Source organism: Emys orbicularis, chromosome 6, assembly GCF_028017835.1.
Source record: "Emys orbicularis isolate rEmyOrb1 chromosome 6, rEmyOrb1.hap1, whole genome shotgun sequence".
NCBI lineage: Eukaryota > Metazoa > Chordata > Testudines > Emydidae > Emys > Emys orbicularis.
In genome coordinates this window covers 74,742,694-74,769,388 of record NC_088688.1, presented here as the reverse complement: position 1 = coordinate 74,769,388, position 26,695 = coordinate 74,742,694, and the positions used below count along the sequence as shown (strand labels likewise).

Below are 26,695 nucleotides of genomic sequence, written 5' to 3'. Positions count from 1 at the left end.
ACTATATAACTGTAGGCTCAGTTTTTAATCAAATATTATGGATGAAGAAGTGTTAAATGTAGGAACAGTCACTGATTTCTGAGGCACCAGAAAAGAATGGCAGATTAAAATTTATACAAATTATTTACATCTAGTTTACAATTCACTTATGCTGTTACTAAAGCCAACAGTCTGCAGACATACCACATTTTACACCTTAGCCCTTTTGGTCTTGTTTCTGTGGGCATGCAGTGGAGCGGTATTTAATTACTTAATATATATATATATATATATATTTATATATATTTTTAGATACAAGTTTAAAAAGGAAGCGGTCAGACTTTTTTTAGAACCCTGTGTCCAAAGGAAGGGTTAGCTAGTTGTAAGAATGATTGCTCATCAGAAAGGAGTGTTGGAAAGACTTACAGCCACTCCACTTCCTAGTGTCATCTGGCACCATTCCCCTATCTTAACATTAAACATGGGACTCAGCTATCTATTTGCCTTTCATAATACCACAAAATAGTATGGGAAGCTACACATCCTGCATCTCCCAGATCCTGAAAGAGGGCCTACTGTACAAAAGACTACTGTTTTCAACAAGTGCCTCTCTCTGTACTAAAAGCCATCAGTCTTATACAACATTTCCTACAGTATACAAAGGGTACCTCTTGGTAAAATGCTTCCTTGCCTAAGACCAGGGGTTGGCAACCTTTCAGAAGTGGTGTGCCGAGTCTTCATTTATTCACTCTAATTTAAGGTTTCGCATGCCAGTAATACATTTTAACGTTTTTAGAAGGTCTCTTTCTAGAAGTCTATAATTTATAACTAAACTATTGCTGAATGTAAAGTAAATAAGGTTTTTAAAATGTTTAAGAAGCTTCATTTAAAATTAAATTACAACGCAGAGCCCCCCCGGACCGATGGCCAGGACCCGGGCAGTGTGAGTGCCACTGAAAATCAGCTCACGTGCCACCTTTGGCACGCATGTCATAGGTTGCCTACCCCTGACTTAGACCCTCAGTCTGTTTCCTCAAGGAAGAGGAAAGTAGTTTGTGTTCTATTTGTAATTTTGTTCCATTCATTTGAACTTATATTCCAATAAAATCAAGCAGATCTTTGGCCTCAAAATATAACTGAAGTGCAAAAAGTCATTATATCCAAACAAATCAATATCTCTGATACATTCTTCATCATCTTGCTGAATTAAACAGTTAATACTGCTTTACCAGAGTCTGCTAAACAGTTGTTCTTTTCAGGTATTTTCTCATCATCGTTATTCAAAATGAAGTCTTCTTGAAAAACATGAAGTAACTGTGTTTTTCTGCCATGCTAAATTAAAAGACAAACAGTAAATAAAATGAAGAGAGACATGGAATCTCTTATTTCTACGCTGATATCATTAAAAAATGGACAGGACCAAGCAAAATAATGAATTTTGAATAAAATTTATCTGCGATACCTATAATTCTCTCTGCATATGGGCAAAGGGGTAGTCTGTACATCTCAAACAGTACTGGTTTCATCATCAGTGAACATGGAAAGTTACAGATGTAATGCTCAATTTTAATGCCTTTTTAAATCAAGTAAATGAATGTTCTCCAATACCATAAAATGTGTACAGAAAAAGTATCTTACTTACAAGCTCTGTAATAGCATCCAACTCTACAATGCACCCTGGCCTTGCAGTAGACTGTTGACTTATGATGTTAAAAACTTCACCAACATATTTCTGAAAAAATACAGTAATACAGTAATTTTTAGTTCAACTCCTAAAGTTGATTAAAATATTACCTGATGTTTGGCATTTTCATTTTGGCATAGTGTTTTTATTTATTCGTGGTTCACTTACTCAAAGTCAGGGTTGAAAGAAGTTCAGTTTAATAAAGTGAGATTTATTAAAGCCAAAGAGATTTGTTTACATTCTATGGAAGTCTCCCGAGTCTCAGAACTTTTACAGAACTCTCTCTTACTGCTAGGCACTTGGTTTTGTTAATTCTGTAGCACTAGTACACACACAATTAAGATTATCTAATTTACAATGTTATGGGAATTTAAGTAAAGCAGTTCTGTGAGGACACAATAGGAGTAAGAATGTTAACACTAAAGTGCCACAGAATCTTTAAAGGCCTCACATGAAAGATGCCTCCTTGCACTAAGCTGACACAGCAGTTCAGTACTGACTCAGAGGAAAGTGCCACTTATTGAATCATCAAAACTACTTCTTACAGCATTAGGTGTTTCTTGGAGATTTTCCAGCCAAGTAGTAGCGACTTGGCTCAACAATGCTGAGCTTTGGAGATCTGACATAACAATGGAGTATGGCTGCAATGTTGTAAGATTCTATTATACTTGCAGATTGACTTTACAACAGAGATATATTTTGCAGAGTTCTTAGGGTTCTTCAGTTACCAAGTCTGACAAACCAATTTATGAGTTATGATGATGATGTAATTTACATGTTTAAGTAAAGTTAAGTTTTTACTTACAGAAATTTCAGGATTGGATAGCTCACACAAAAGCTTTTTAGCATCTATTATAGCCTGATATAATCTCAGATACTGTCCATCACTTGCCACAAAGCAAGCACTTGGAGAATTGCAGTATGCACCTGAAAAGTATTTATGAACAATCAGTTCAAATATTTAAGTGAATACATACTAGCTCCTTCCCTATTTTGGCAAGAAGCAAATCACAAGAATTTATTATTAAAGACTTAAACAAAACAAAAGAAAGCAGAACTTATTTCTCATTTATCTAATTTGTATTTAGATATTTAATAAACGTGTCCATATGCCAGAAATATGAAGATTTAATACTGAACTTCACCAAAAGGAAACTAGACTCCAATCTGCCTATAGAAGGCGACACTACCCTCAAGAATAGTACTCTCCTTGTCTGTATTAATATTTTTCAACCCCAACCCACTAACATTAACATTTTAATGCATTTTTTAAAAAAATGTTATTTAGATCTAAGATTTTAAAACGAAGGGCAGTGACCTTCTCCTTAACTTGTAAAACATATCTATAGTGCCTTATAAATAAGAGGGCAGAAAATATCCAATGGCTTTTTTTAAGCTTACCAAAATTAAGGGGACATTTTTCTTAAATTTTAGTCTAGGTTACCTTACAGAAAATCCACACTTTGGAAACCAACCAGAGATAATTTAAAAGTTCCATCATTCAACATATTTAGATTCTCCACACTACTAGCATCATTTTTTTCCCTATTCTAGTTGTTTTAACAATTGAAGATTTTAAATATTCTAATTAACTCAGAAAACTTACCGAGACAGTAACTGGGTATAAGTGTAGGCAGCCATGCCACATTAGAAAAAGCTGAAACATGGAGAGAATTAATTCGTGCAAGTTCAGAAACTCCTCCAGAAAAGGATAATGGACCAACTGGATCAACTCGCCAAAGAATAAGCTCACTATAAACTGCATTGGGATCCTGGGACGTTACACTTGTAGTGCCTCTATTCTGAGATCTTAAAGGCGACTCTCCAGAATTTGAAGTATCATTTGTCTGTTTTGTGCTGTCAACATCTGGTGATCTTAAAGCATTATGATGAGAAGTTGTCAGCAGCAAAGGTAACACTGAATGACAAGCCAAGTCATTAAGATGAAAACGATGACCACAATATCGAGATTTATGTGAAATACTGAGCACAGTAGAAAAAGCAGATTCCTCTGCAAAACTAACTAGCCACTGGTTTAAAGACCCATCTGCATGTTTTGAAATCATCATAACGTTGGGAGTGAAGATACTTAATTTTAAACTGTTAGTTGATTTATTGTGGGCAGAAGAGATAAGCATAGATGAGGAACGTGTAAGGCCAAGGGGCTTCTGTTTGCCTTGTTGAATAGCGAGGTCAACATTCTTGGTGCAGGCATACATCACTATACTTCTGCAAAGAGAATTTGCATCACCTGTTGGAAATGCTACTGGAATTCTTGAAACGAAAGACACCTAGAGTTAAAGGGGGAAAATAATATGTATTAGAACAAATAAAGAGGATATTAATGTACTCATTGAATAATAAATATATATTTGAATCCAGAAAAACCATAATACCTGCACCTGGCGAAACATACCAGGCTGATATTCATCTAGCCAGTCCACATGCCATACCAACAACGAACCATCCATGGAATGAATACTGAAAAGCATGTCCGCATTTTTGCTCCACTCAGACAATAGTATTTCAATCTCATGATCAATAATAGCAGAAGATAAAGGAACAAAGCCAGAATTTGGAACAGTTTTCTCACTACCCAGTTCTTTCTTCTCTTGATTTCCTTTTTGCTCTTCTCCACTATCATCAGCTTCTGGCAGAAGAGCATATAAAGTAAAGAAACCCATGAATGAAAGCTACATTTGGAAATTAAAATCTTATAGGCAACATTGCTTGGTTATTCAAAACTTCCTTTTAAGCCTCTTCTAAACCATTCATACAAACATGGATTTAAACAAATTGAAAGGGTAATGATTTAATCTCTAAACCAAGTTAATGCTACATAATTGAATATATTTCTATATCTGACTGAAAAAAGTGTAGTAAGTTATATTATGTACGTCAAGCTATTTTACAACACCTTCTTACACGCCTACCAAAAAAGGTACGATTAAACATGGATTGGTAATTATACCAAATGGAATTAAACTGACCATAACTCACTGATAGCATTTTAAAAAACAAGTTGTATTAGCTTATTCATGAAAGTACAGAAAATGAAATATTTTTTTAAACCCAGAATCTGGAAGTTCAGAGGAGTTCAGGAATAAATGCATCAAATTCCTTCCAACTGGCTTCATGTATCCCCAAAACTTGCCATTTAAATAAAAGTCACCAAGTTATGAACACAGATAATCCAAGTAGCAATTTTAGAAGCATAAAAACTGTACAGTTCTTAATATTTTTTTTAAGACCAGGCTTCAGGCTTTGTGAATACTACAAAAATTAAGGTCAACACGTTTTCCCGAGTTTTTAAAATGGCAATGAAAAGAGTTTTGGTTGTTTTTAAACATTCTATTGCAGAGGTTACTAAAACACTGGCTGCATTTTGCTAGTACAAGAGCCAGAAAATAAAAGACCCATTTTTTAATTGTTTAAGGCAAATAATGAAAACAATCATGAAAGTACATTTTTAAATGTTCAGTTAAAAAAAAAAATTATGTTGATGGAAGTCTCTCTTGAAAAGCTTCATTTTTAAGTTCTGCCCGCAGCAATCTGCTGAGTAAAGAGGAATATAGATGGAATAATGCACAGCTTTTATGTAACCTCGACTCCAAATATTTGGTGCCAGAACAACATGTTCATGTGATCCCTAATGGACACTACTTTAAAGAAGAAAGTTGCAACATTCTGCAGTGTCCAGGCTAGCATCCCGTAAGTGGAAGTGTGCAGAAGCCTCCTGAAGGTGTCTGAAATTTCAAACAGCCTCTTGGGTTTTTTTAAACTAACAACCTCAAAACAAAAGACCTACACTTCTAGAAACAGTCAGATGAATTCCCCATATTCCCAGATGGATTCAGTCACAACAGTGAGTGCTGGCCAATTTACACATTAAACCACACTTCACTTATCACACTACTCTATTTCTAGCTGGCAGGTGTCTACAGCACAAAACCACCATACACAGTTGCCATTAGATGACTATAATTGGCAGTATCAGCAAAAAGGCAAAGAATGAAAAAGCACAAAGCTTGAACTACCCTCTCCCCACAACAGGTGATCCGTTCAAAACAGCATAAGTATAGTAAAGTACAGAAGCCTGTATTAGCACTAGATCACATCTGTTCTGTGGTTAGAGAGATAGGTTCAGTTGCCAGGCCTGCCAATCAGCTTCTTATTCAGGCTGAGAGAGAAACAGGCCCATGTGAATAAAGCTTGGGGCACAAACTTCTATTTTCTTTAGTAGGTATAAGATTTAATCCTTCTTAGCTTAAGTAGAATTTTATATTAATGCAATCTAAACTGGCTCTGTGTCTAGGCCCTGTCGCTAAGAGCAAGGTGACTCTTCACCCAGTTAAGCCTAAAAACTCCTGGCTCCCCAATTCCTTGATGGTAAAACAAAAACCCACAAGGGCAGATACAGAGGTGCTCTAAAGTGTATTTTAAGAAAGGTGTGGTCCTCATCAGGCCATAAATCACAGCTTTTAATGTGTAATTGCCTTAATGAACCCAAAGCAGTGCACCACCAACTATTACCCCAAAAGGGATTGGGGGGGAGCAGGGGGAAGAGGCGGTCAGGACACTGAGATACTTCCACTAAGTTATGTCCCATTTATCCCCGTGCTTTTATGATTTTGGAGTACACATGCTTGTGGTCTAATGATAGATATTTCCACTATTTCCAAACTGACCAACGACTGGATCACGCTAATCGGGATGCAGGACCTGCGATGCACTGATCTGCTTGGAAGTCTTCTGGAGAATTGTCATGAGGTACAGCAAGCTAGAATTAAGAACATAAGGACAGCCATACTGGGTCAGACCAATGGTTCATCTAGCCCAGTCGTCTATCTTCGGACAGTAGTTGGTGCCAGATGCTTCAGATGGAACGAACAGAACAAGTGATCCATCTCGTTGTCATGTCCCAGCTTTTAATAGTCAGAGGTTTAGGGACACCCAGAGCTTGGGGTTGCATCCCTGACCATCTTGGCTAATAGCCATTGATGGACCTATCCTCCATGAACTTATCTAATGCTTTTTTGAACCCATTTATACTTTTGGGCTTCTCAACACCCCCTGAAAAGGAGTCCCACAATTGGACTGTGCACTGTGTGAAGAAGTACTTCCTTTTATTGGCGTTAAACCTGCTGCCTATCAATTTCATAGGATAACCCCCGATTCTCGTGTTACGTGAAGGGGCAAGTAACACTTCCTTATTCACTTTCTCCACACCATTCATGATTTTTAGCATTCTTATCATATCCCCCCCCCCCGAAGTCGTCTCTTTTCTATGCTGAACAGTCTGAAGTCTTTTTAATCTCTCCTCACATGGAGGTTGTTCCATACTCCTCATCATTTCTATTGCCCTTCTCTTATTCTACTGTATCTTTTATAAGATGTAGCCACCAAAACTGCATGCAATATTCAAGGTGTGGACATCTCATAGATTTATGTAATGGCATTATGAGGTTTTCAGTCTTATTATTTATCCCTTTCCTAATGGTTCCTAACAGTGTTAGCTTTTTTGATGGCCACTGCAAATTGAGCAGATGTTTTCAGAGAAGTATTCACAATGACTCCAAGATCTCTTTCTTGAGTGGTAATAGGTCATTTAGACACCATCATTTTGGATGTATAGTTGAGGTAATATTTTCCCATGTGCATTATTGCGTAGTTATGAATATAGAATTTCATCTGCCATTTTCTTGCCCAGTCACACAGTTTTGTGAAATCCCTTTAACTTTTCACAATCAACTTTGAACTTAACTATTTTGAGTAATTTTGTATTATCTGCAAACATTGCCACCTTGCTGTTTACCCCCTTTTCCAGATCGTTTATGAAGATGTTGAGCATCACTGGTCCCAGTACAAATCCTTAGCGGACCCCACTATTTATCTCTCTCCTCTGTAAAAACTGAGCATTTATTCCTACCCCTTGTTTCCTGTCTTTTAACCAGTTACTGATCCATGCCAGGATCTTCCCTCTTATCCCATGACTGCTTAGTTTCCTTAACAGCCTTTGGTGTGGGGGTCCTTTGCTTTCTGAAAGTCCAAGAACACTATATACACTGATCACCCTTGTCCAGATCTTTGACATGCACCAAAGCTGGTCTTACCAGCCTATAATTGCCAGGATGGCCTCTGGAGCCTTTAAAAACTGGTGTTATATTAGCTATCCTCCAGTCATCTGGTACAGAGATTGATTTAAGTGATAGGTTACACTGCAACCTTAAAGCTCAAGGTAAATGTGGAAGAAGGTCTTATTCTTGAGCCACCAGAACACCAAGTAAGTATGCTGCCCTTGCTTTCCCTAGGTTGGTTCTAAGGAAAGAGGAACCCAAGATTACGCCAGGCTATGTCAGCCTGACCAGCCAAGTGGCCAGAAGAAGCCTGCAGGCCAGTGTAACGTACTAACCAGAGACATCACATGGTCCCCTGAACTGTACACCTGACTCCGAAGACCACTCAAGCTGAAGAGTCATTCCTTTTATTTTTGTTAACCAACATTTTTTTCTAATTTGTTACTGGATTAATGATTTCATTCAAATCATGCCTGGAAAGCAACTAAGTGATAGCAAGAGTGCAGGACCAGTTCGTAAGCAAAAGAAGATTGATTTAGAGCAGAAAATGTTGTAATTGTTTGTTTTTTATGCTTGCACAATATAAGTTTCCAACTTATGTAAAATTCGGGTTACGCAAGGCTTTCTGGAACGGAACGATTGCGTAAGTCGGGGAGCGTCTATATTAACTAATTTAAACATTTGGTTTGCCCAACAAAATTACAGCACATTATAAAAAATAGAAACATATCTATGATATGCATTTTACCTTCATCTGATTTGCCATCCAACTGATTTGACTCTTCAGTGCTGGTCTCTGAAGAATGCTGCTCAAAGCTCTTTTTAAGATGCTGCAAAAATACTTCCATGGAGAGGGTAAAATGCAGTTCTTTATTGTTCAGCCAGTGCACTACAAATGGCCCACTTTTCTCTTCATTCTCACTGAGACTCAGAGACGTGATAGAAGGGAGTAGAGGAATGTCTGCAACGCCAAGAAGTTAATGTGATTTCCAAAAGAGGAAGAGGTAGTGGTAATGTGTTTTTTCCCGTACCAGTGAAAAAGGCTAACGTTATACAACCACGTGCAAGCCTAACCCTGCTTCACCCTGAGGGATTCTACCACCATCCCCTCTGGGCAGATATTCTGCTCCCAAAGGCCCTATATGTTATGGTTTACACCAACAGAAGCCACCACAGATCTCAGGTGATTTTAGCCCACTGTACATTGTGTTTTGTAGAGTAGAGATTTCACAAATATACCCATCCCCAATACTTTACACTATTTGTTAGGGCACCACTATTACACATGCAACAAACACAAGTAAATGATACAAACAAGTTTCAGATGGGTATATAATTTTGTACCATCTGAAATTTAGGATGCAAGAGTGCAGCCACTTGTGACGTGCTGAGAATTCTCACATGGCGCACCTGGCAGCAGCAGGCTCTTCTTATATGTAACCCCCACCTACAAGTTCTCCCATACTCCCATTTTATGCAGCAGTACAATGTGCTGAGGCAGCTATAAATTCAACATCCTGTCAGACAAAGCACTTTTCAGTGCAAATATGCTCTTTTCTCCACGGAAATTGGTACTGCCTTTAAACTGCTCAAGCAGGTAGTTATGCCAGGACCACAACAAGGAAATGGAGAACAAAGAAATATAGGAAGACTGAGGGAAATGGAGGAGAGTGCACAGGGAATAAAATTATGAAAAGAGAAATGCGGAAGCAGACACAAGAAATTTCAGTTCTTCCAGAATAAGCTCCTCTTGTTAGTTAGCCACAGAGGGCCAGCTCTCAAGATGATGAATCTGGCATTAAGATGAGTTACAAGGAAGAATTAAAATTAGTTTAAGAAAGGAACATACCAAACAAGAACATGATGTGCAGGCTGACTTTTGACATTCGTATACATTTATTGAACTTTCAATATTTTTTTACAATATTTTTGAAAGGAACCCTCTTCTTCCCCCACCTTCCCAGGCTAAAATGTATTATTAAAAAGTCTGTCAAATGGAGTATTGTCTCTTCTTTCACTCTAGCTTTTATTCTGAATCAGCTGTAAACCTGGTTCTTGTGAGTTCTAACAGTTCGCACTAGGACTTTATTAATGAGCCTAAGGAGCCTTCAAATAACTCCCTTCCTCCAATTAAATACTATCATTTCTAACCACCTTAACTTGTAATCACAGCATGCTCCACGATGACACTTACCCTCCTTTGTAAAGGATTTTAAGATCTATGAGTGAAGAGGGCTATGTAACAGCTACATATCATTACTAAGTTTTATGTGGTTGCATGATAAAAATGCTTATATAAGTGTACACACCCTATATTACACACATGAAAAAATATTAAAAGAATATTAAAATTGTAATGCTAAGCACTCAAAAATGAAGTACAGTAACTCCTCACTTAACATTGTAGTTATATTCCTGAAAAATGCAACTTCAAGTGAAACGATGCTAAGCGAATCCAATTTCCCCATAAGAATGAATGTAAATGGGGGGGTTAAGTTCCAGGGAATATTTTTTTTGCCATACAGTACAGTACTATAGTGGGGAGGTGCCCCACACAGGCACAGCCCACTGGCACTGGAGACAATGAGGCAAGCAAGGAGGCTGAAGGTGCTATAGGCTAGGAGAAGCATGTTACGCAGCAGCAGCTTCCCCTACTCTGCAAGCACCAGGGGCGGGGGGCTCAACCCTCAGCCTGCCCACGCCCCCCTACCAAACCCCCACCCTTAACCCACCTCTCCCCTCCCTCCTCCCCCTTTACTCTGCACGCCCCTCCTGCCCACAGCAATCAGCTGGTTTGTGGCGTTCGGGAGGCAGGGGGAGCCTGCACGCTGAGTCCTCGCTCCTCCCCCCTCCCTCATGAATGCCGTAGGCCAGCTGATTGCCGTGGGCAGGAGGCGGGGGAAGGCGCTGATCCGCGGGGTCTGCCAGCGGGCGGGAGATGCTGTGTGTGTGGGGGGGGGGGGGGGGGTAGGAGAGCTGCCAGCTGTGGACAAAGCAGGCAGCCAAACAATGTTATGGCGAAGCAGTGCACAACTTTAAATGGAGCATGTTCTGTAATTGAGCAGGGACATAAGATCGAAACAACGTTAAGTGAGAGGAAGTTAAGTGGGGAGTTACTGTACCAGAATTAAGGTTTCCTCTGCAACCTTAATTTGGACCTACTGTACACATGCATTGTAATACTGTAACATGATCACATACCACTGTTTTTTCCCTGCACAGACACCTGCATTATTCAGGACGCAAGATGGAACTGCTCTGGGATAGCCATTAATTGTAGGTTGCTCATTTTCTGGGTGACTGACTTGAGACATAAGGGTCTGATTTGCAGAAGTGCTGAGAACTCACAGCTGATATCAAAGCTGTGCTTTGAACATATAAAAGGCCACATAATGCTAAGCACTATGAAAAAAATCAAGTCCTAGGAGTCTCAAATTGGGCACCCAAAATGAGTGGATACTTTTGACCTTAATCTGTCAGTTCCCCACCTGTAAAATGGAGATAATACACCCTCACCTCACAGCGTTGTTGTGAAGCACTCCAATAGTATGGCAATGAGCACCAAAGAAAGCCATGAGGAATTGGTAATTCTGTCTTCAGAGCAGGATTTAAATAGTGTGCAATGAATACACATAGGGTCACATATTAAACCATGAGCAGAAAACAGAATATTGAATAGTTGCTCTAAGTCAGCACCATTCATCCTGTGCACTGAATGAGGCAGAGGTCCTGTGCTCAGATAAATAAAGTCCATCAGAATGTATAAATACAAGGAGGCAAATTAAGGTTACACAGAGAAAAGTCTGTATTGCGTTCTTGTATCATAAATCTTAACTGCTCATGATTACCTGTGGCTGGGTTGATGCTGGCAGCAATATGAAAGTGACAGAGTGCATTTGCATGCAAAGGAGTGTTCCTGTGAACTTCATGAGGATCTTGCTGATGGGGGGAATATCCAGTATGTGCTATAAGGGCAAGTGACCTTCTCCTTCCTCGTCGAAAGGGCCTTAGATTTAACTGTGTGGAGAATAAGTCATTTTAATTTTGTTTCCAAAGGAAAAAAGAAGGATTTAATCTATAAATTATTTTCTAGAAAAGAAAGCATATGAAATTTTAACCTAAAGGAAGTAGCTTTTACAGTTAAAAAGTGCGCTGGTGAATTTAGCAACTGTATTGTTCATAATGTATCTTCCATAGAAAAGGGACTACATATTAAAGGATGTTAATGTCTTTAGAATCCTGTAGAAAGCTTGTATGTACACAGTGTTGCCTTGAATGGGAGTAGTAAAATTCAGAGAGCTTTGTATTCCAATGCACTGGGCTGTATCTGTACAGCCTTCATGCTCAGACCAAATCAAATGCTATGTCCTATAGCATTTTTCAAGTGGAACACAAACCATGCACATTCAAGTTATTAAAAAAAATCTTGAATTGGCTACTATCACCAAGTCTCCATGGCTGGATCAATACTTCATTTTCGACCCCATAAGCACAATCTCAGACTTTAAAGCCAAGAAAGGACTGCCATGATCAACTAGTCTGACCTCCTGCACACTGCAGACCATAGAACCTCGCCCACCCACTCCTGTAATAAGCCCATAACCACTAGCTGAGTTACAGAGGTCCTCAAATCTTAATTTAAAAGACTTCAAGTTACAGAGAATCCACCATTTATTGTAACAAATCAGCAAACGACCCATGTCCCATGCAGCAGAGAAAAGCAAAACAAAAAATGAAAAACAGGGTCTCTGCCAATCTGACCTGGGGAAAAATTCCTTCCTGACCCCAAATATGACCATCAGTTAGCATGCAAGATCAACCAGCTAGACACCTGGGAAAGAATTTTCTGTAATAAAACTCAGAGCTCTGCCCATCTAGTGTCCCATCTCCAGCTGTTGGAGATACTTGCTAATAGCAGTCAAGGATGGGCCATGTGCCGTTGTAGGCAACCTCATCATAGGACTCCTCCATAGCTTATCAAGATCAGTCTTGAAACAAGTTAGGTTTTTTGCCCCTACTACTGCCCTTGGAAGGCTGCTCCAGAATTTCACTCCTCTGATGGTTAGAAACGAGCGTCTAATTTCAAGTCTAAAAACATTGTTGATGGCCAGTTTATATCCATTTCTTCTTGTGCCAACACTGGCCCTTATCTTAAATAATTCCTCTCCCTCCCTGGTATTTATCCCTCTGATGTATTTATAGAGAGCAATCATATCTCCCGTCAGCCTTCTTTTGGTTAAGATAAACAAACCAAGCTCTTTGAGTCTCCTCTCATAAGGTAGGTTCCTTATTCCTTAGATCATCCTAGTAGCCCTTCTCTGAACCTATTCCAGTTTGAATTGATCTTCCTTAAACATGCAAGACCAGAACTGCACACAGTATTCCAGATGAGGTCTCACCAATGCATTGTATAATGGTAACAACTCTTCCCTAACTCTACAGGAAATACCTCACCTGATGCATTCTACAATTGCATCAGTTTTTTTTTTTTTTTTTTTTTTAAAACAGCTGCATCATATTGGTGGCTCAGTCATCCTGTGATTGACCAATATACCCAGGTCTTTCTCTTGCTCTGTGGCTTCCAACTGGTAACTCTCCAGCTTATAGCAAAAATTCCTGTTGATAGTCCCTAAGTACCTGGCCTTGCACTTTGCACTATTTCATTCCATTTCTATTAAACGAGTTTTCAAGGTCATCCAGATGTTCTTGTATAATATTTCAGTCCTCTTTTATATTGGCGATACCTCCCAACTTTGTGTCATCTGCAAATGTTATTAGCACACTCCAATTTTTTGTGCCAAGGTCATTAATGAAAATGTTAAATAAGATTGGTCCCAAAACCCATCCCTGAGGAACTTCACTAGTAGCCTCACTCCAGCCTGGCAGTTCACTTTCAGCATGACTCAGTCTCCATTTTAACCAGTTCCTTATCCCACCTTTCAATTCTCATATTAATCTCCATCTCTCCAATTTAACTAATAAATTCCCATGTGGAACTGTATAGAATGCCTTTCTGAAATACAGATAGATTGCATTTACTGGATTTCCTTTGTATGGAAAATCTGTTATCGCAAAGGAAGATCAAGTTGGTCTGGCACAATCTACCTTTTGTAAAACCATGTTCTATTTTATCCCAATTACCATTTACCACTATGCCCATAATTACACTCTTCCAAAATTTATTTTAAGTCCTTGTGTACAAATTAGGTCAAACTAACAGACCTGTAGTTTCCTGGATCACTTTTTTCCTCCCCTTTATTAAACATAGGTGCTATATTTGCAATTCTCCAGTCACAGGATATGATCCCAAGTTTGCTGATTACTTAAAAATCCTTGCTATTGGACTATTTCATGTGTCAGTTCCTTTACTATTCTTGAATGGAGATCATCCAGCACCCCCCCACACACACATACACAGGGTGCCACTGAGCTTGGCTTCCACCTTGGAGGTGGTCATTTCTTCTTCTATATCTTTGTTTCCATTAGCCATACTGCCACTGTCACCAAGTTCCTCATTAAAAATGGAGGCAAAATATTTGCTTAAAGTGTTGTAATCATTTCCTTACTTTTTTTTCCCCCCTGAAAAACTCTAGTCAAGTAAGATTCAAATTTTCATGAGGGGACATGGTCACCTAATATGATATTGCTGAAGTCAAACTTTCCTATGTACTACTCACCTTAGTGTTGTCACAGTTTAATACCCCATTGGCATGAAAAACTGTACAAGCATTAATAATGTAAAAGTGTAAAGAAACAAACCTCAGATATCTGTCAGTTCAGTTCAATCTACCCAGATTCTGACTACCTTGTATGTTGGGGTTTTATCCTTTCTCAATTTGTCATTCTTGCTCATTCCTAACTTTGTGATAGATAGGCTGTTACGTAACAGCCTCCCAGTTTTTTCCTCACTTTTTTTAAATGAGAAAAAAGTTTTGCCTCTTGCACTCCCTTTGACTTAGAACATATGAGTAGATAGTTTCTCCCCATTTCAATGTCTTCTTTGGTTACATGGTTACCAACACTGGTTGAATAGCTTTTCTTCTCTGGGCTTTCACTGTGCTGTCTTCTAGTTTCCAATTCTACGTTATTGTCACCAATTCCAGATTTGGTAAAACTGCTGCTTTAGCATGTGGTAATACCTTGTTTTAGTAAGTTTCTTCTCTGTTGGAGTTATACAGATCCTGCAAAGCTCGTCTGCAGGCACTGGACCAACCCCCTAGAGTTTCATTATAAGATTCTATTCTACAGAACTTGAAACTTCAAACTTTCCCATTCAGACTGTCACCCACACCATATCCTCTGCTTTATGCTCTTCATCTGGGAGACATAAAGACCAGCCATCTAATCCTACCACTAAGTTTGTGTAGGAGCTGGCTGTCCTTAACTTCTCTCCACAAGTATTCAAAGGTACCTCAGGACATCATTTTTACTTAGCACTTTTTCATCTGAGGGAGGGAGGCAGGCAGGCAAGGACCACTCTCCACAAACACGTAAGGCCTTACAGAAAGCAGTCTGCTCTAAACCTCAAGCAAGGTAGAAAGAGAGGGGAAAATATAACCTTCCACAGTATCACCATTGCTTTATCAAAGAGGCAAGAGAACATCCCACAACTGCTGTGGTAACCAGAGAACCCCTATCACAGGTACTTCTCAAAGCACCATCCTAACTGGGGTTCCATAGCATCTACACCCTAAACGTAAAGCTGTTCTCTATCATACACCATATTTCCCACATTAAACTAAAAATTATGGAGTACTCTACCTCAGTCCTCAGAACATGAGCACTGGTAGATGAGAGAATGAGGGGAATATTTCAAACCTTTTCCTGCTGCCCTATATAGGTGTATGGAGAGGTACTATTTTACTTTGTATCTCTCCGCTCCAATGACTTATGGATTTAGTGCAACAATAGCCTTTATCTTCCCAATCATTCATCCTGGTGTCATCTCATGACCTCAAGGAGAGGGTTCTGGCCATAAAAGACAAGAGGTAGTGAAACTATAAAGCCACTGTCATCCTCTTTTCCCGAAGATGTCCAAGGTGGGCTGTTGTGCAAGGAATTGTGACCGGGACTGACATGTTCTAGCACAACTGACACAAATTAAAAGAAAACTCAAACTTCTTCTGTATTTTAAATGTCTTTACTCAATATATTGTCTCTACATTTATGTGACTAATACCCTCAGAGATGCCAAACTTTATCTGCAACTATTGTATTTTTCTTTAAATAGCTCATTTTCAAAGCTAACATGCATACTGGAAGGCATGTTAGCTGAAACAATTAACTTTAAGAGAATACTGCAGATTGTTCAAGAAAACAAGTTTTACTTCATTTTAAACATTCACATCATAAACGTAACTCTAAAAGTTACTCTCAAACCTATCTGTTTTTTAAACACTCTTTCCAAAGAAATTATAAAACATGAATTATTCTCAGAACATATTCAGCAAATAATTTTTTTAATAAATACAAAAAAGATGTGGTTTGTAAGCAAAGTACTATCCAACAGTTCTCACCTCTAAAGCATTTTGCATTCGTTCCTTACTAGAAGCATTTCTTTTGAAGTTATTGGTTAAGTTCACTGGTTCAGTCCAATGGTTGTATCCACCAGCGCATGATAAACTATCATTGGGTAACAAAGTCTCTGCCCAGAGACGGCATACATTATCCTTGCAGCAAGTCAGCAGTACATTGCATACAGCACCACTGAAAGAAAGTTTTAGCCAGATTGAAAAAATAGTTATATTCTGAGCATACAAATACCCACATAAAACAATAAAAGGTAAGAATTTAAGTATAAATTTCCAGAATTATGCATGACACTATGCCTTAGGTAGCATATAAAAAAATTACAAAACTAAGTTCTTTAATTAACCTGATAAATACCCCCAGAAAAATAGGTGAAACTTTGGAACCTGAAATGGACTCAATGGAGCAACTATTTTAAATATTAGAAGTTTAGTGAACGGTCATGAATACAGCACTGGTATGTGCTTTCCGCCACCTCAAACTTGCAGTTATGTAACTATGCAATATTGGATCTTTGGTTCCAGCATACAAAACTAGCCATTTGCATGGAAAAAGTGAACTGTATATTGATAGCCAATATTTTATCATTTTTTGTTCTTTGAAGCATTCTACAAATATTAATAATCCTCAGCATTCCCTTGTAAGCTAGGTAGGTAGGTATCCTCATTTTACAGAAGTGGAAATTTGGACATAAATAAGTTTGTTCAAAAGTATGGCCAAAACCATACAGCATGATTATACAATAGACAGGACTATATAATAAGTTCTTCGTGACCACTTCTATGCTTATTTCTCTAAACATTATTTGCATTATAACAGCCTCAAGAAATCCCAATCAAGATCAGAACTCCATTGTGCTAGGCACTATAAAAACTACATAGACATTCAAGTTCCCTTCCCAGACAAGCTTACAATTTAGTTTAAGATAAGACACTACAAGGGGATGTAACAAATGACCCAGGAACATGTTCTGGTTATGTATCTAGTCTGTGGGCATAATTTTGTGATTCCATGTAAGAGTTGCTAGGGAAATGGTAATGGGTATTGTTTTGCGTACACGTACATGCGCACACACACACACACACACTCTCTCTCTCTCTCTCTCTTTAAAAATTATCAGATGGCAAATTCCTGTTGGCATGATAGTAAAGATGAATTTGACAACTGCCAAGGCAGTAGCTTTATGGAGGACATTCAGTATATGAGAGGTGGAATTCAAGTGGGCAGTCAAGGCTGACATTCTTAGAGCACAGGAAGTGGGGGGCAACATAACATACAGAATAAGTAAGGAGCGCACAGTTGTGAAGGGCCTTAGGCTGCTGCAGTTGCACTCACTGATAACTGACTTAGAGAGGATTCAAAGAAAGCCAATTAGCAGATGACAGCAAAGATTGTTAATTTAATAAATGCTTTGTATGACAAGTCTGTGTGCTGTATCAGGACAGACACTGGAGAGACAGAATGGTTTAAGATTGTTCCTGGCATAAGGCAGGGCCGCTTACTATCCCCACATCTTTTCTGCATTGTCACAGATTTTATGATGAGAAGGACAGTAGCTTCTGCTGAAGACACTAGTATTGTTTGGGCAGGAGAAGCTGTAAGACTTATATTTTGCAGATAATATAGTCATATTGGAGACCAGCTTGGATTGAATGAAAAGACTATTTGTGAACATAAAAGCAGAAGGTGCTAAAGTGGGACTTTATATCAGTATGCAGAATACCAAGCCCATAGTGATAGAAGAAAATGATGTCAACACCAGTGGACGTGTGATTGATGAGCAAGAGAGTCCATGACTTTGTTTACCTTGGAAGTACACTATCTGTTAATAACCAGCTCACTGAAGTAGTAAAGGCAAGAACTGGCAAAGCCCGTAGATCATTTTCCCATTTGCCAAACATCAAGAAGAGTAAGAAGATAAATCTACATGCTAAAGTGAGATTATACAACTTGGAAACATGTTAGATGGTAGAAATACACAACAGGAGGCTGAAAGCCTCCCACCAGTGTTGTTTAAAAAGCATCCCAGGAATGCTTTGGAGAGATCATGTAACCAAGATAGAAGTGCTGCTCCATACAGGTCAGTAATCTGCTCACTCAGTAATTAGACAGACATATCGTACAACACAGGCCACAGGATCTATCCCAAATAATTCCTAAAGCATATGTTTTAGAAAAACAACCGCTCTTGATTTAAAAATTGACAGTGATGGAGAATCCATCATAAACCTTGGTAAATTGTTCCAATAGTTAATTACTCTCACCATTAAAAATGTACACCTTATTTCCAGTCTCAATTTATTTACTTTCAGCTTCCAGCCATTGGATTGTGTTTTACCTTTCTTTACTAAAAAGAAGAGCTTATTAACTACTTGTTCCCCCATGTGGAAACTTAAACTGTAATCAACTCATCCCTTTACTGTCCCTTCATTGAGCTCATCGAGTCTAAGGCATGTTTTCTAACACTTTAATAATTTGTGTGGCTCTTCTCTGCACCCTCTCCAATTTATCAACATCCTTCTTCAATTGTGGACACCAGAACTGGACAAAATATTCTAGCAACGATCACACATGTGACCAACATAGATGTAAAATAACCTCTACTCCTATGTGATATTCCCCCCTTTATGCATCCCAGGATCGCATTAGCTCTTTCAGTCATATTATCACACTGGGAGCTCATGTTCATCTGATTATCTAGGGCTCTATGAAATCTGTGTTAATGAGAGCATGGACAGAATCAAAACATTAATGCGGAATCCTGCTCTCCCCAGCACTAAGAGAGCAGCAGCAGCAGGCAGGGCAGGCTGCATGGCTGTGCTACATGGAGCCGCACATAAGAGAGTCAAGCTGCTCTGGATCAGGAGCCTCCTGATCTGCTGTCCAGAGCCGAAGGGAGGTGGACTGATGTCAGGGTGTCCCTCCTTCCCCTGCCGGTGTACCCGGTCTCTGCTGAGCTGGGGTGGAGGACAGGGGAGTGCCTGTCTGTGCACCAGCCTCTGGTTCAGGAGTGGTTGCTGCCAGCTGCTAGCTGAACAAGTATTCAGGCTGGTGAGTGCTTTGCTTAGAGACACAGCATGCTGACACACACACTCCCTGCCCCCTTCCCCCCCCATCTCTGTGGACTTCTTGTGTTACTGTTCATCCATGTCAGTTTTGTCATATTACAGAGTGCTACTTTAAAAAGTGATTTAAAATGTGTTACTTTAACCGTATACTGAATATCTGCAGGGTGTTCTGGGTTTTTTTGTAAAATCAGTTTTTTCCATTGCAATCCAATTCTGAACATTTTAATGCATTTATAGTAAGGCTACTTAATTGTTGTTAATGAATCAAACAATTTTTATTAAAAAACCATAAAGATGGAATTCATTTTTTTTTAAATGGAAACAAATGAAATCAGAAAATAAATCAGAAAATGCAAAATTAAACATTTCATAGGGCCCTAATTATCCACCACAACCCTCAAATCTTTGCCAGAGTCACTCCTAAACAGGATAGTCTCCCATCCTGTAATTCTACATTCTTTGTTCCTAAATGTATCCATTTACATTTAGGTATATTAAAATGCATACTGTATGATACAGACAGAAGGAAACTGGGATTCAGTGTGAATGACCATTTTATTTAGGTCCTATCATGCCTGTCACCATGATATGTTGGGTCTTCGGGACAGGATTTTGATTTTGTACTGGATCCTCAAGTAAACGGAGAACCAGTGGAGATCTTTCACACCACAATGAGGTAACAGCATTTGCATATATGAGCAAGAAGCCATGCACAAATGTGAGTTTTGTTATAATCAGATTCTGGAAGACCATAAAGAGAGGAGGTGCAATAATAAAATGCACAAATGGCTATTTAGATAGAGTGCTTAATTACTGTTGGATACACACTGTACTGCAGAAGTCAGAACATTCGCCAGGTCTGCTTGTTAAGACCTAAGTAGGAATATAATTTTGTTAGCATCTGGACCAAAAGATGAGATTCCTGTCCTGAGCTAAATGCAAAACCTCTCTCTCTTCACCCAGGGGTTTCCCACCCTCACATCTTAAAAAAAAAATTAAAAAATACAAGTCTGCCTTTTGCCGGCAGGGTGGTAGGAAATAACTTTTTACTCATAGGAAGTGCTCAAACTGTGGTAAACAGGGCATAAAAGAACCTTGACAGAATGTACAGTATAAACGTGAGGTGCGTGAGGCAGCTCATGGTAAATACAGAAGTAGCAGAGCAGCCACAATTTAGTATTGTTGAATTAGCACAGTAGGAAACTGGATTTAAACCAAGGTCTCCAGAGAAGAGCAGCTCGGGTAGTTTTAAAAAAGAAGCCTATTACAAACGTTGGAAGGAAAGTTTATCAGGTAATGAACAACAATTTACAGATATCAAGCAGTTAAGCTACTGACCGTGGCATGTATTTGCTTGTCTTCCTCCATGAAAATCCATTTACAGATCGAGGATGGGCCAAGTAAACAAATGAAAAATCAACATCTTGTGCTTGTTTTTGTGGACTTGAACTTTGAGGTGTTACTGCTGATCGCCAACTATCGGTATTATACCACACTTTTACAAGACAGTCGTCCTGAGCAGAAAGTAGGAAAACAAAAGAAAGTTTATCCTAGTAGAAATTCCAGGGTGAATAAAACTGGGTTTTTTAAATTTAAATTAAATCCTGTTAAACCTATTTAAATTAAATTTTAAATGACAACTTATTAAAATAATTTGAATTAAATAAAAAATATAATATTCAATCAGTATATCTGCTGCTGAAGTTTCAAAGAAAGTCCAACCACTGAACTGGTAGAAGTCACTGGCTAAGCACCTGAACCAGAGTCTGTTGAAGTGCTAAACAAGCTTTTGACAGCAGTAAAGTCTTATGCAGGTGTAGAGAGTATTTTCTTCCTTTCAGTTTATTCCACTAGTTTAGTTCAATTACATGTTCATAAAAAGTTGAAAAACCAATTGGGAGTTGAAAAAGCAGAAAAAATTGTTTCTCTCTTTCAATGTACAAATAAAAATGAAGGGGGAGGATCAGATCTACTAGTTCTAAAATCTGGAGGAAATGGTAACCAGTTCAATTCACTAACTACAAATAGTGCTTCTTCTGTTTATTAAATCAGTTTCAAACATAACATTTTGATAATTTTTTTCTTATATATCCAGCACATTTAAGGTTTATTTAGCTAATAAACAAAGGTTTTTTAATATTTTGTGCATTTTTAATAGAATTGCAAATCTCCAAATGCAGCCTGACATTAATTACAAATAAAAAGTTGATCTAGTAAATAAGTGCATCAATCACCATTTTCTAACACAATAATATAAAAATACAGAATATAAATAAATGTAAATTTTACATAATTGTTTAAATAAATATGTATAGACATAGTGTATTCTCCTAGCTGTCAAGTACTCAGTTATACCAACCACTAAAAGTCAACCTTGTTGGTAAATAAAAAGTTCAAATGTAAAACCAGATTTAAATTGATGTAAAAATCAATAGTTCTCGCTCACAAATTCAAATAGGTGATTTACATCACCACACACTTTGGGAAATTTCAGCTGAAAATTTTCAACTAGTTCCCACAGATTCTAGATGATATTAAGTTGATGCATTTGAAAGCCCCGAATATCGCCTGACAAGGCTTTTTACATAGAGTATCATTTGTCTGGTGGCAGTGAATTCAAGTAACTCAGTAAGCTTCAGGCCTTCCTTGTCTGCCCAATATAAAAAACTTTTCAAAGACCAAATGGTGCTATAGAAATCCTAGATTCTGTCCTAGATGGTGAGAGAATTCCCTTTTAGGGGTACTCTACACTAGACGCGCTACATCAGTGAAGCTGCACCGCTATAGTACATCTAGTGAAGATACTCTATGCTGACAGGAGAGAGCTCTCCCATAGGCATAATAAATCCACCTCCGCAAGAGGTGGTAGCTATGTCAGCAGAAGAAGTTCTCCCACCAACGTAGCGCTGTTCACACTGGCGCTTAGGGTGGTATAACTTACATCACTCAAGAGGGTGGCTTAGTCACACCCCATAGTGACCTAAGTCATAGAGTAGACTTGGCCTTAGTCTGTCTTGCTCGTGTCAAATCCCCACCTCCTCTTGGTTGTCTGAACATCCTAACAGCATGGAATTCCTGGAGGAGCTGCTGAGATATTCTGTCATGATTTCAACTTGTGCAATTCCATCAACTTCAGCGGAGTTAATTCTGACTTACAGCTGTGTAAACAGGAGAATCCAGGCCACTGACTTGAGAAAACTACACAAACACCTAAGACATTCAGGATAATGAAGAAATTTAGGCACATCTACTGTCCAGTTCTCCAGATTGTCTCTAACTATGCCTATAGAGTAGAGTATTACCCTAGACAGGATCTTCGGCCTAGTCACAAACAAAGGGCTCAAGAACTGTACCATATCTTGGTCAGACAACACCTTCCATACAGTGAAGACTCAAGGGCCCAGTTAATCTTGGGAACATCCCAATGAAAAAAAAAACAACCCAGCCAAAATGTCAATGTTCTAGGTTTCTAACAAGCAAGTCCATTATGATCACACTGACATGGTGGCAGTAAAGAACCCTCTCCTCATCCCTATAGATCACTTATTCTCAGATGATCTATGAAAGAAAAGCCAAAGCAAGAGAAAGGAAATGCTGGTGATGGAAAAACCTCAAGAGACTCAAACAAAGCTACAGTACATGGACCACTATGTCCATGAAAGACAAGATCCTTCTCCGCTCTAACAGTCAGAGAGTCTCACTCACCGGAACTATCCCAGATTTGGAGCCACATTATTGCAGTGACTGAGTGGTTGCATTTTTATCAGCTTATTTCACAGAAAAAATGACCAAAAGGACCTCTATTTTGAACACCAGGAATATAAGGCAAAGGTAAATTAATGACATGATAAGATACTCATAATTAAGCCCACAGTGTGGGGGAAAATACCTGCCTCCAGAACCTGTGCCACCAAAAGGACATTTCATTTTATGCATGAGAACACACACACATTTAACATTATGGGCTGATCTAAAATAAACTAAGATAATCCAAAAACTGAATATGAAAGTCATCAGTAAGCAGTTCCTTAAGGATTCAGCTGCCACTGAAACATTTTGTGCACACTAGGCATTTCTAGCATCAAATAACCTCCCTGATCAGCATCTTGTATGAGAAAGAAGGAATCAAACAATCTGCAATGACCCAGTTCTCCTGTTTGAGATCTTCTCCAGTGTAACTAAGCCAGAGATAAAAGAAAATAAAAAAAGATTAAGATTTAGAAGATTCTGCACTTACATATAGAACTAGGTTAGTTACGGTCTAGTTTCCAATATTATTCTCCTCATATTGCTTTAACAACATGACAAACTGGCTTTTTCCCTTTTGTTTTTTGAATTTGCAATGTGACATTATAAATTGATTTCTTTTGGTCACAATTTGTACATCAAAAGCTTTTATCCCAGTAAATCAACTAGTACGTCTTAAGGATTGCAACATGCTTTAGGGAACTATTTTTAGCTGTAAAAATGTCTGCCTATTATGCAAGAATATACTACAAATGTTACACTTTGGTATTGGCAATCATTTATGGGAACAGCTGTATTACTGAAGTCAAGCAAACTGAGTCAATTTACTACCAACCATACACATAATATGGGAGCCTTGTTTCATTTCCTGACTTCAGAAACTTTTTATCCATAACCTTAATGTTGTATGATCTTCATTATAAGATATTTTGAGCAACTGATTTCCAATATTATCAATTCTCAGAATATGGCTCTGGACATGGTTCAAGAACATTCTGACAGGACCTTCTTGTGATGTCATGTCAGTATTTAAGTCCCCTTCGAACAAGAATGATAGCATTAATAGCATCAATAGATAGCCTATGTACACACTCTCCACAGACACTGCAGGCTCCAACATGGACAAACAATACTGTTTTCCAGGGCACCCATCATACCACCTTGAGTTCCCTTCTCCCTGATTCCACAGCACTAAGTTTTGTATTCTCTTTTGAGGACTGAGTAAGGAAAATTAAATAGCTTTTCTAGAAGTAGAAGTTGGCAGATCATCTGGTTAGCACTGTTAGAGATGGGACAACATGGTGGTGGTTTCGCCTTGAATACCATTCCCAAGCTGCTGCAACGAATCAGTGCTTTAGTAGCTGGAACTTGTTCACTACCAAGTTTTCAAAGCTAAATTTGTAAGCTGCCACAGACATTTGACACTAACATGGGTACCTATTAGAAGACACTGATCATGGAGGCATAAGTTTCCATGCAGGCTTATTTAAAAACCTTAAGATTTAATGCTTACATGTCAAACACTCAAAAGTTTCAGCCAGTCTGATTGCTCAGCCAACTTCCAGAGAGTCTATATTTTAATGGGATAAAGAGATACTTTTTGTGCAACAGATTGCTTAACAGGTGGCGTCACTCATGTTAGCATATCAGCTTCTCTTCGAAAATGTATTTTTAAACATTAAGAAAAACCTCCAATATTTCCCTTTACTTTTTAGTAAGGAAGCACATCCAATTTTCATTTCATGGGCCTACTCCTCTGGTACAGACTGTTCACTTCCTAATGTCTTATGTTTTGGCACTGAACTACTGTCTACTCAAAACAGAAAGAAACAAAGGTAGTACTCTGCTAGACCTAAATCTGTAGGGTTTCCTGTCTGAATTTTAGCCCTCCCAATTACTCAAAGCGGTCACTAAACAGCATTAGGAGATGCATAAAAGAATTTTTGGAAGCTACAGACATTCTGAATTATAAAAAAAGAAAAAAACAAGTATTCTCCTGTTTTTCAAAAAACGGATGCAGTCAAGTTCTGCATTATTTCATAACCTTTCTAAAGAAACATAATTCTGTCATACCAAAGTTATTTACCTTTCCTGCAGTAGCAAAGAATTCCCCATCCGGTGAAAATTTCATTAGATAAACTTGGGAAGCAGTTCTGTAAAATAAAGAATTAAAAAAACATTAATTTGATAATTCAAAAATGTAGCAACATAAATAAGGTAAAAAAAATTCAGAAGCACAGAATACAGAGTTATTTCTTTGATATTTTATGAAAAATTCTTTGTATTTTAGGTTTAGTTTCATATTCTGCAGTTGTATCATCAGACTCAAGCACTATTAGCGTAAGCTATGGGGCGCTGTGAGGAGACTCTTCTACAGCTGAAGTGTCAAAGGAAGGCTGTGGTTAGCAGAGACATCGGGTTCAGATGACCTGCTGTCTCCTGCCAGAGACAATGTGATTGTGATGAGGTGGATCCTGATGGTTTGGCCTTAAACTGCTTCTCCCAGATGCGCTCAACCCCCACCTCACGCATAAGAGCACTTCTTCTCTTCCTGCACCATACATCCCAGAGAACTACATTAAAGCAGTACTCTGATTTTTTTCTGTTTTTAAATCTAACACACTACTTGAAGTACTCCTCATTACTGTTTCTGTTAGCCTGATAATTAAAACAAAGTTTTTTTTTTAATCTAGTTAATTAGGTTGTACTCTCACTGCACTTCACTTCACTTCCATTGAAAAATATGTAGGCTTTCACTGTTTGTGCACTCAGCTACTGCATGGATGTTGGAATTGTAAATATTGAGGTGATTAAAATTTCCATTAACCTTGGATTTTTATAAAAATGAAAAATCTAAAATGTAAGGCTTAACCCATGACAAATCTATAAGTGACAAGCTGGTCATCAATTCATCTATATTGTGATGAATACCTACCAGAGCATAATCATAAGACAAAACTCAGTGATGCAAGTCAGAAAGCTTTAACACAACAAAGCCACTATTTCAGTAGTTCAGCGTCCAACAGTACTCAGTTTAGGGTGGGCTCCAATAGGGGTGGACATCATTAGAATTTATGTGATGTCTCCATCAGATTGGAGTTGATTTAGACAAAGGTACATATCCATGTTCTAGATATATTAAATCCCACAAATCCTCTTGCACACTCTTAATTACGGAAAGTTTATAATTTTAATAGACAGTTACCCAACAGAAGAGTATACACATTATTGAAGACTGATTCCTGACTGTGAAATCTGAAAAGTTTTCTGAGGGGGTTGTGGTGAAATAAGTTACTGAAAAAAAGGGATGCTTCCATAATGTACCAGTCACCATCTTTATACTGTGGTCAGCAATGCAGATGTTCTGTCTAGATTTATTTCCCAAACCATTTTGGTTATTTGAAGAAACTGGGTAAAACACACATTGATACAAGCACACAAGACAGAAAGATGACATCCCTCTTCCACTGTCATGATGCAACTATCTGAGCTGACTATTGGAAGAAAAAAAAAAAAAAAAGTTGTTTTTTCAGAAGTTTAAAACCAGGAAAAATGATCACTTGATAAGTCTTAAAAATGAGCTCAAAAGATAGGCAAACTCCAGAGATGGT

General features: G+C 38.3%; 1 protein-coding gene across 5 annotated transcripts in view; it reads right to left on the bottom strand.

Moving 5' to 3' along the window:
* The window catches only part of DMXL1 (Dmx like 1), a 148,637-nt gene that overhangs the window by 89,968 nt on the left and 31,974 nt on the right, over nucleotides 1-26,695 (bottom strand). For 3 of the 5 annotated variants that reach the window (XM_065406803.1, XM_065406804.1, XM_065406805.1), the window contains exons 6-15: nucleotides 25,171-25,237; nucleotides 20,676-20,851; nucleotides 16,257-16,446; nucleotides 11,589-11,757; nucleotides 8,489-8,701; nucleotides 4,060-4,313; nucleotides 3,270-3,954; nucleotides 2,469-2,590; nucleotides 1,622-1,711; nucleotides 1,209-1,311 (exon numbers count right to left, since the gene is read on the bottom strand). In XM_065406803.1, coding sequence (XP_065262875.1) covers nucleotides 1,209-1,311; nucleotides 1,622-1,711; nucleotides 2,469-2,590; nucleotides 3,270-3,954; nucleotides 4,060-4,313; nucleotides 8,489-8,701; nucleotides 11,589-11,757; nucleotides 16,257-16,446; nucleotides 20,676-20,851; nucleotides 25,171-25,237 — 2,069 coding nt within the window. The remainder of the gene's footprint in view (nucleotides 1-1,208; nucleotides 1,312-1,621; nucleotides 1,712-2,468; nucleotides 2,591-3,269; nucleotides 3,955-4,059; nucleotides 4,314-8,488; nucleotides 8,702-11,588; nucleotides 11,758-16,256; nucleotides 16,447-20,675; nucleotides 20,852-25,170; nucleotides 25,238-26,695) is intronic. The other 2 variants (XM_065406807.1, XM_065406806.1) reach the window with 2 other exon arrangements.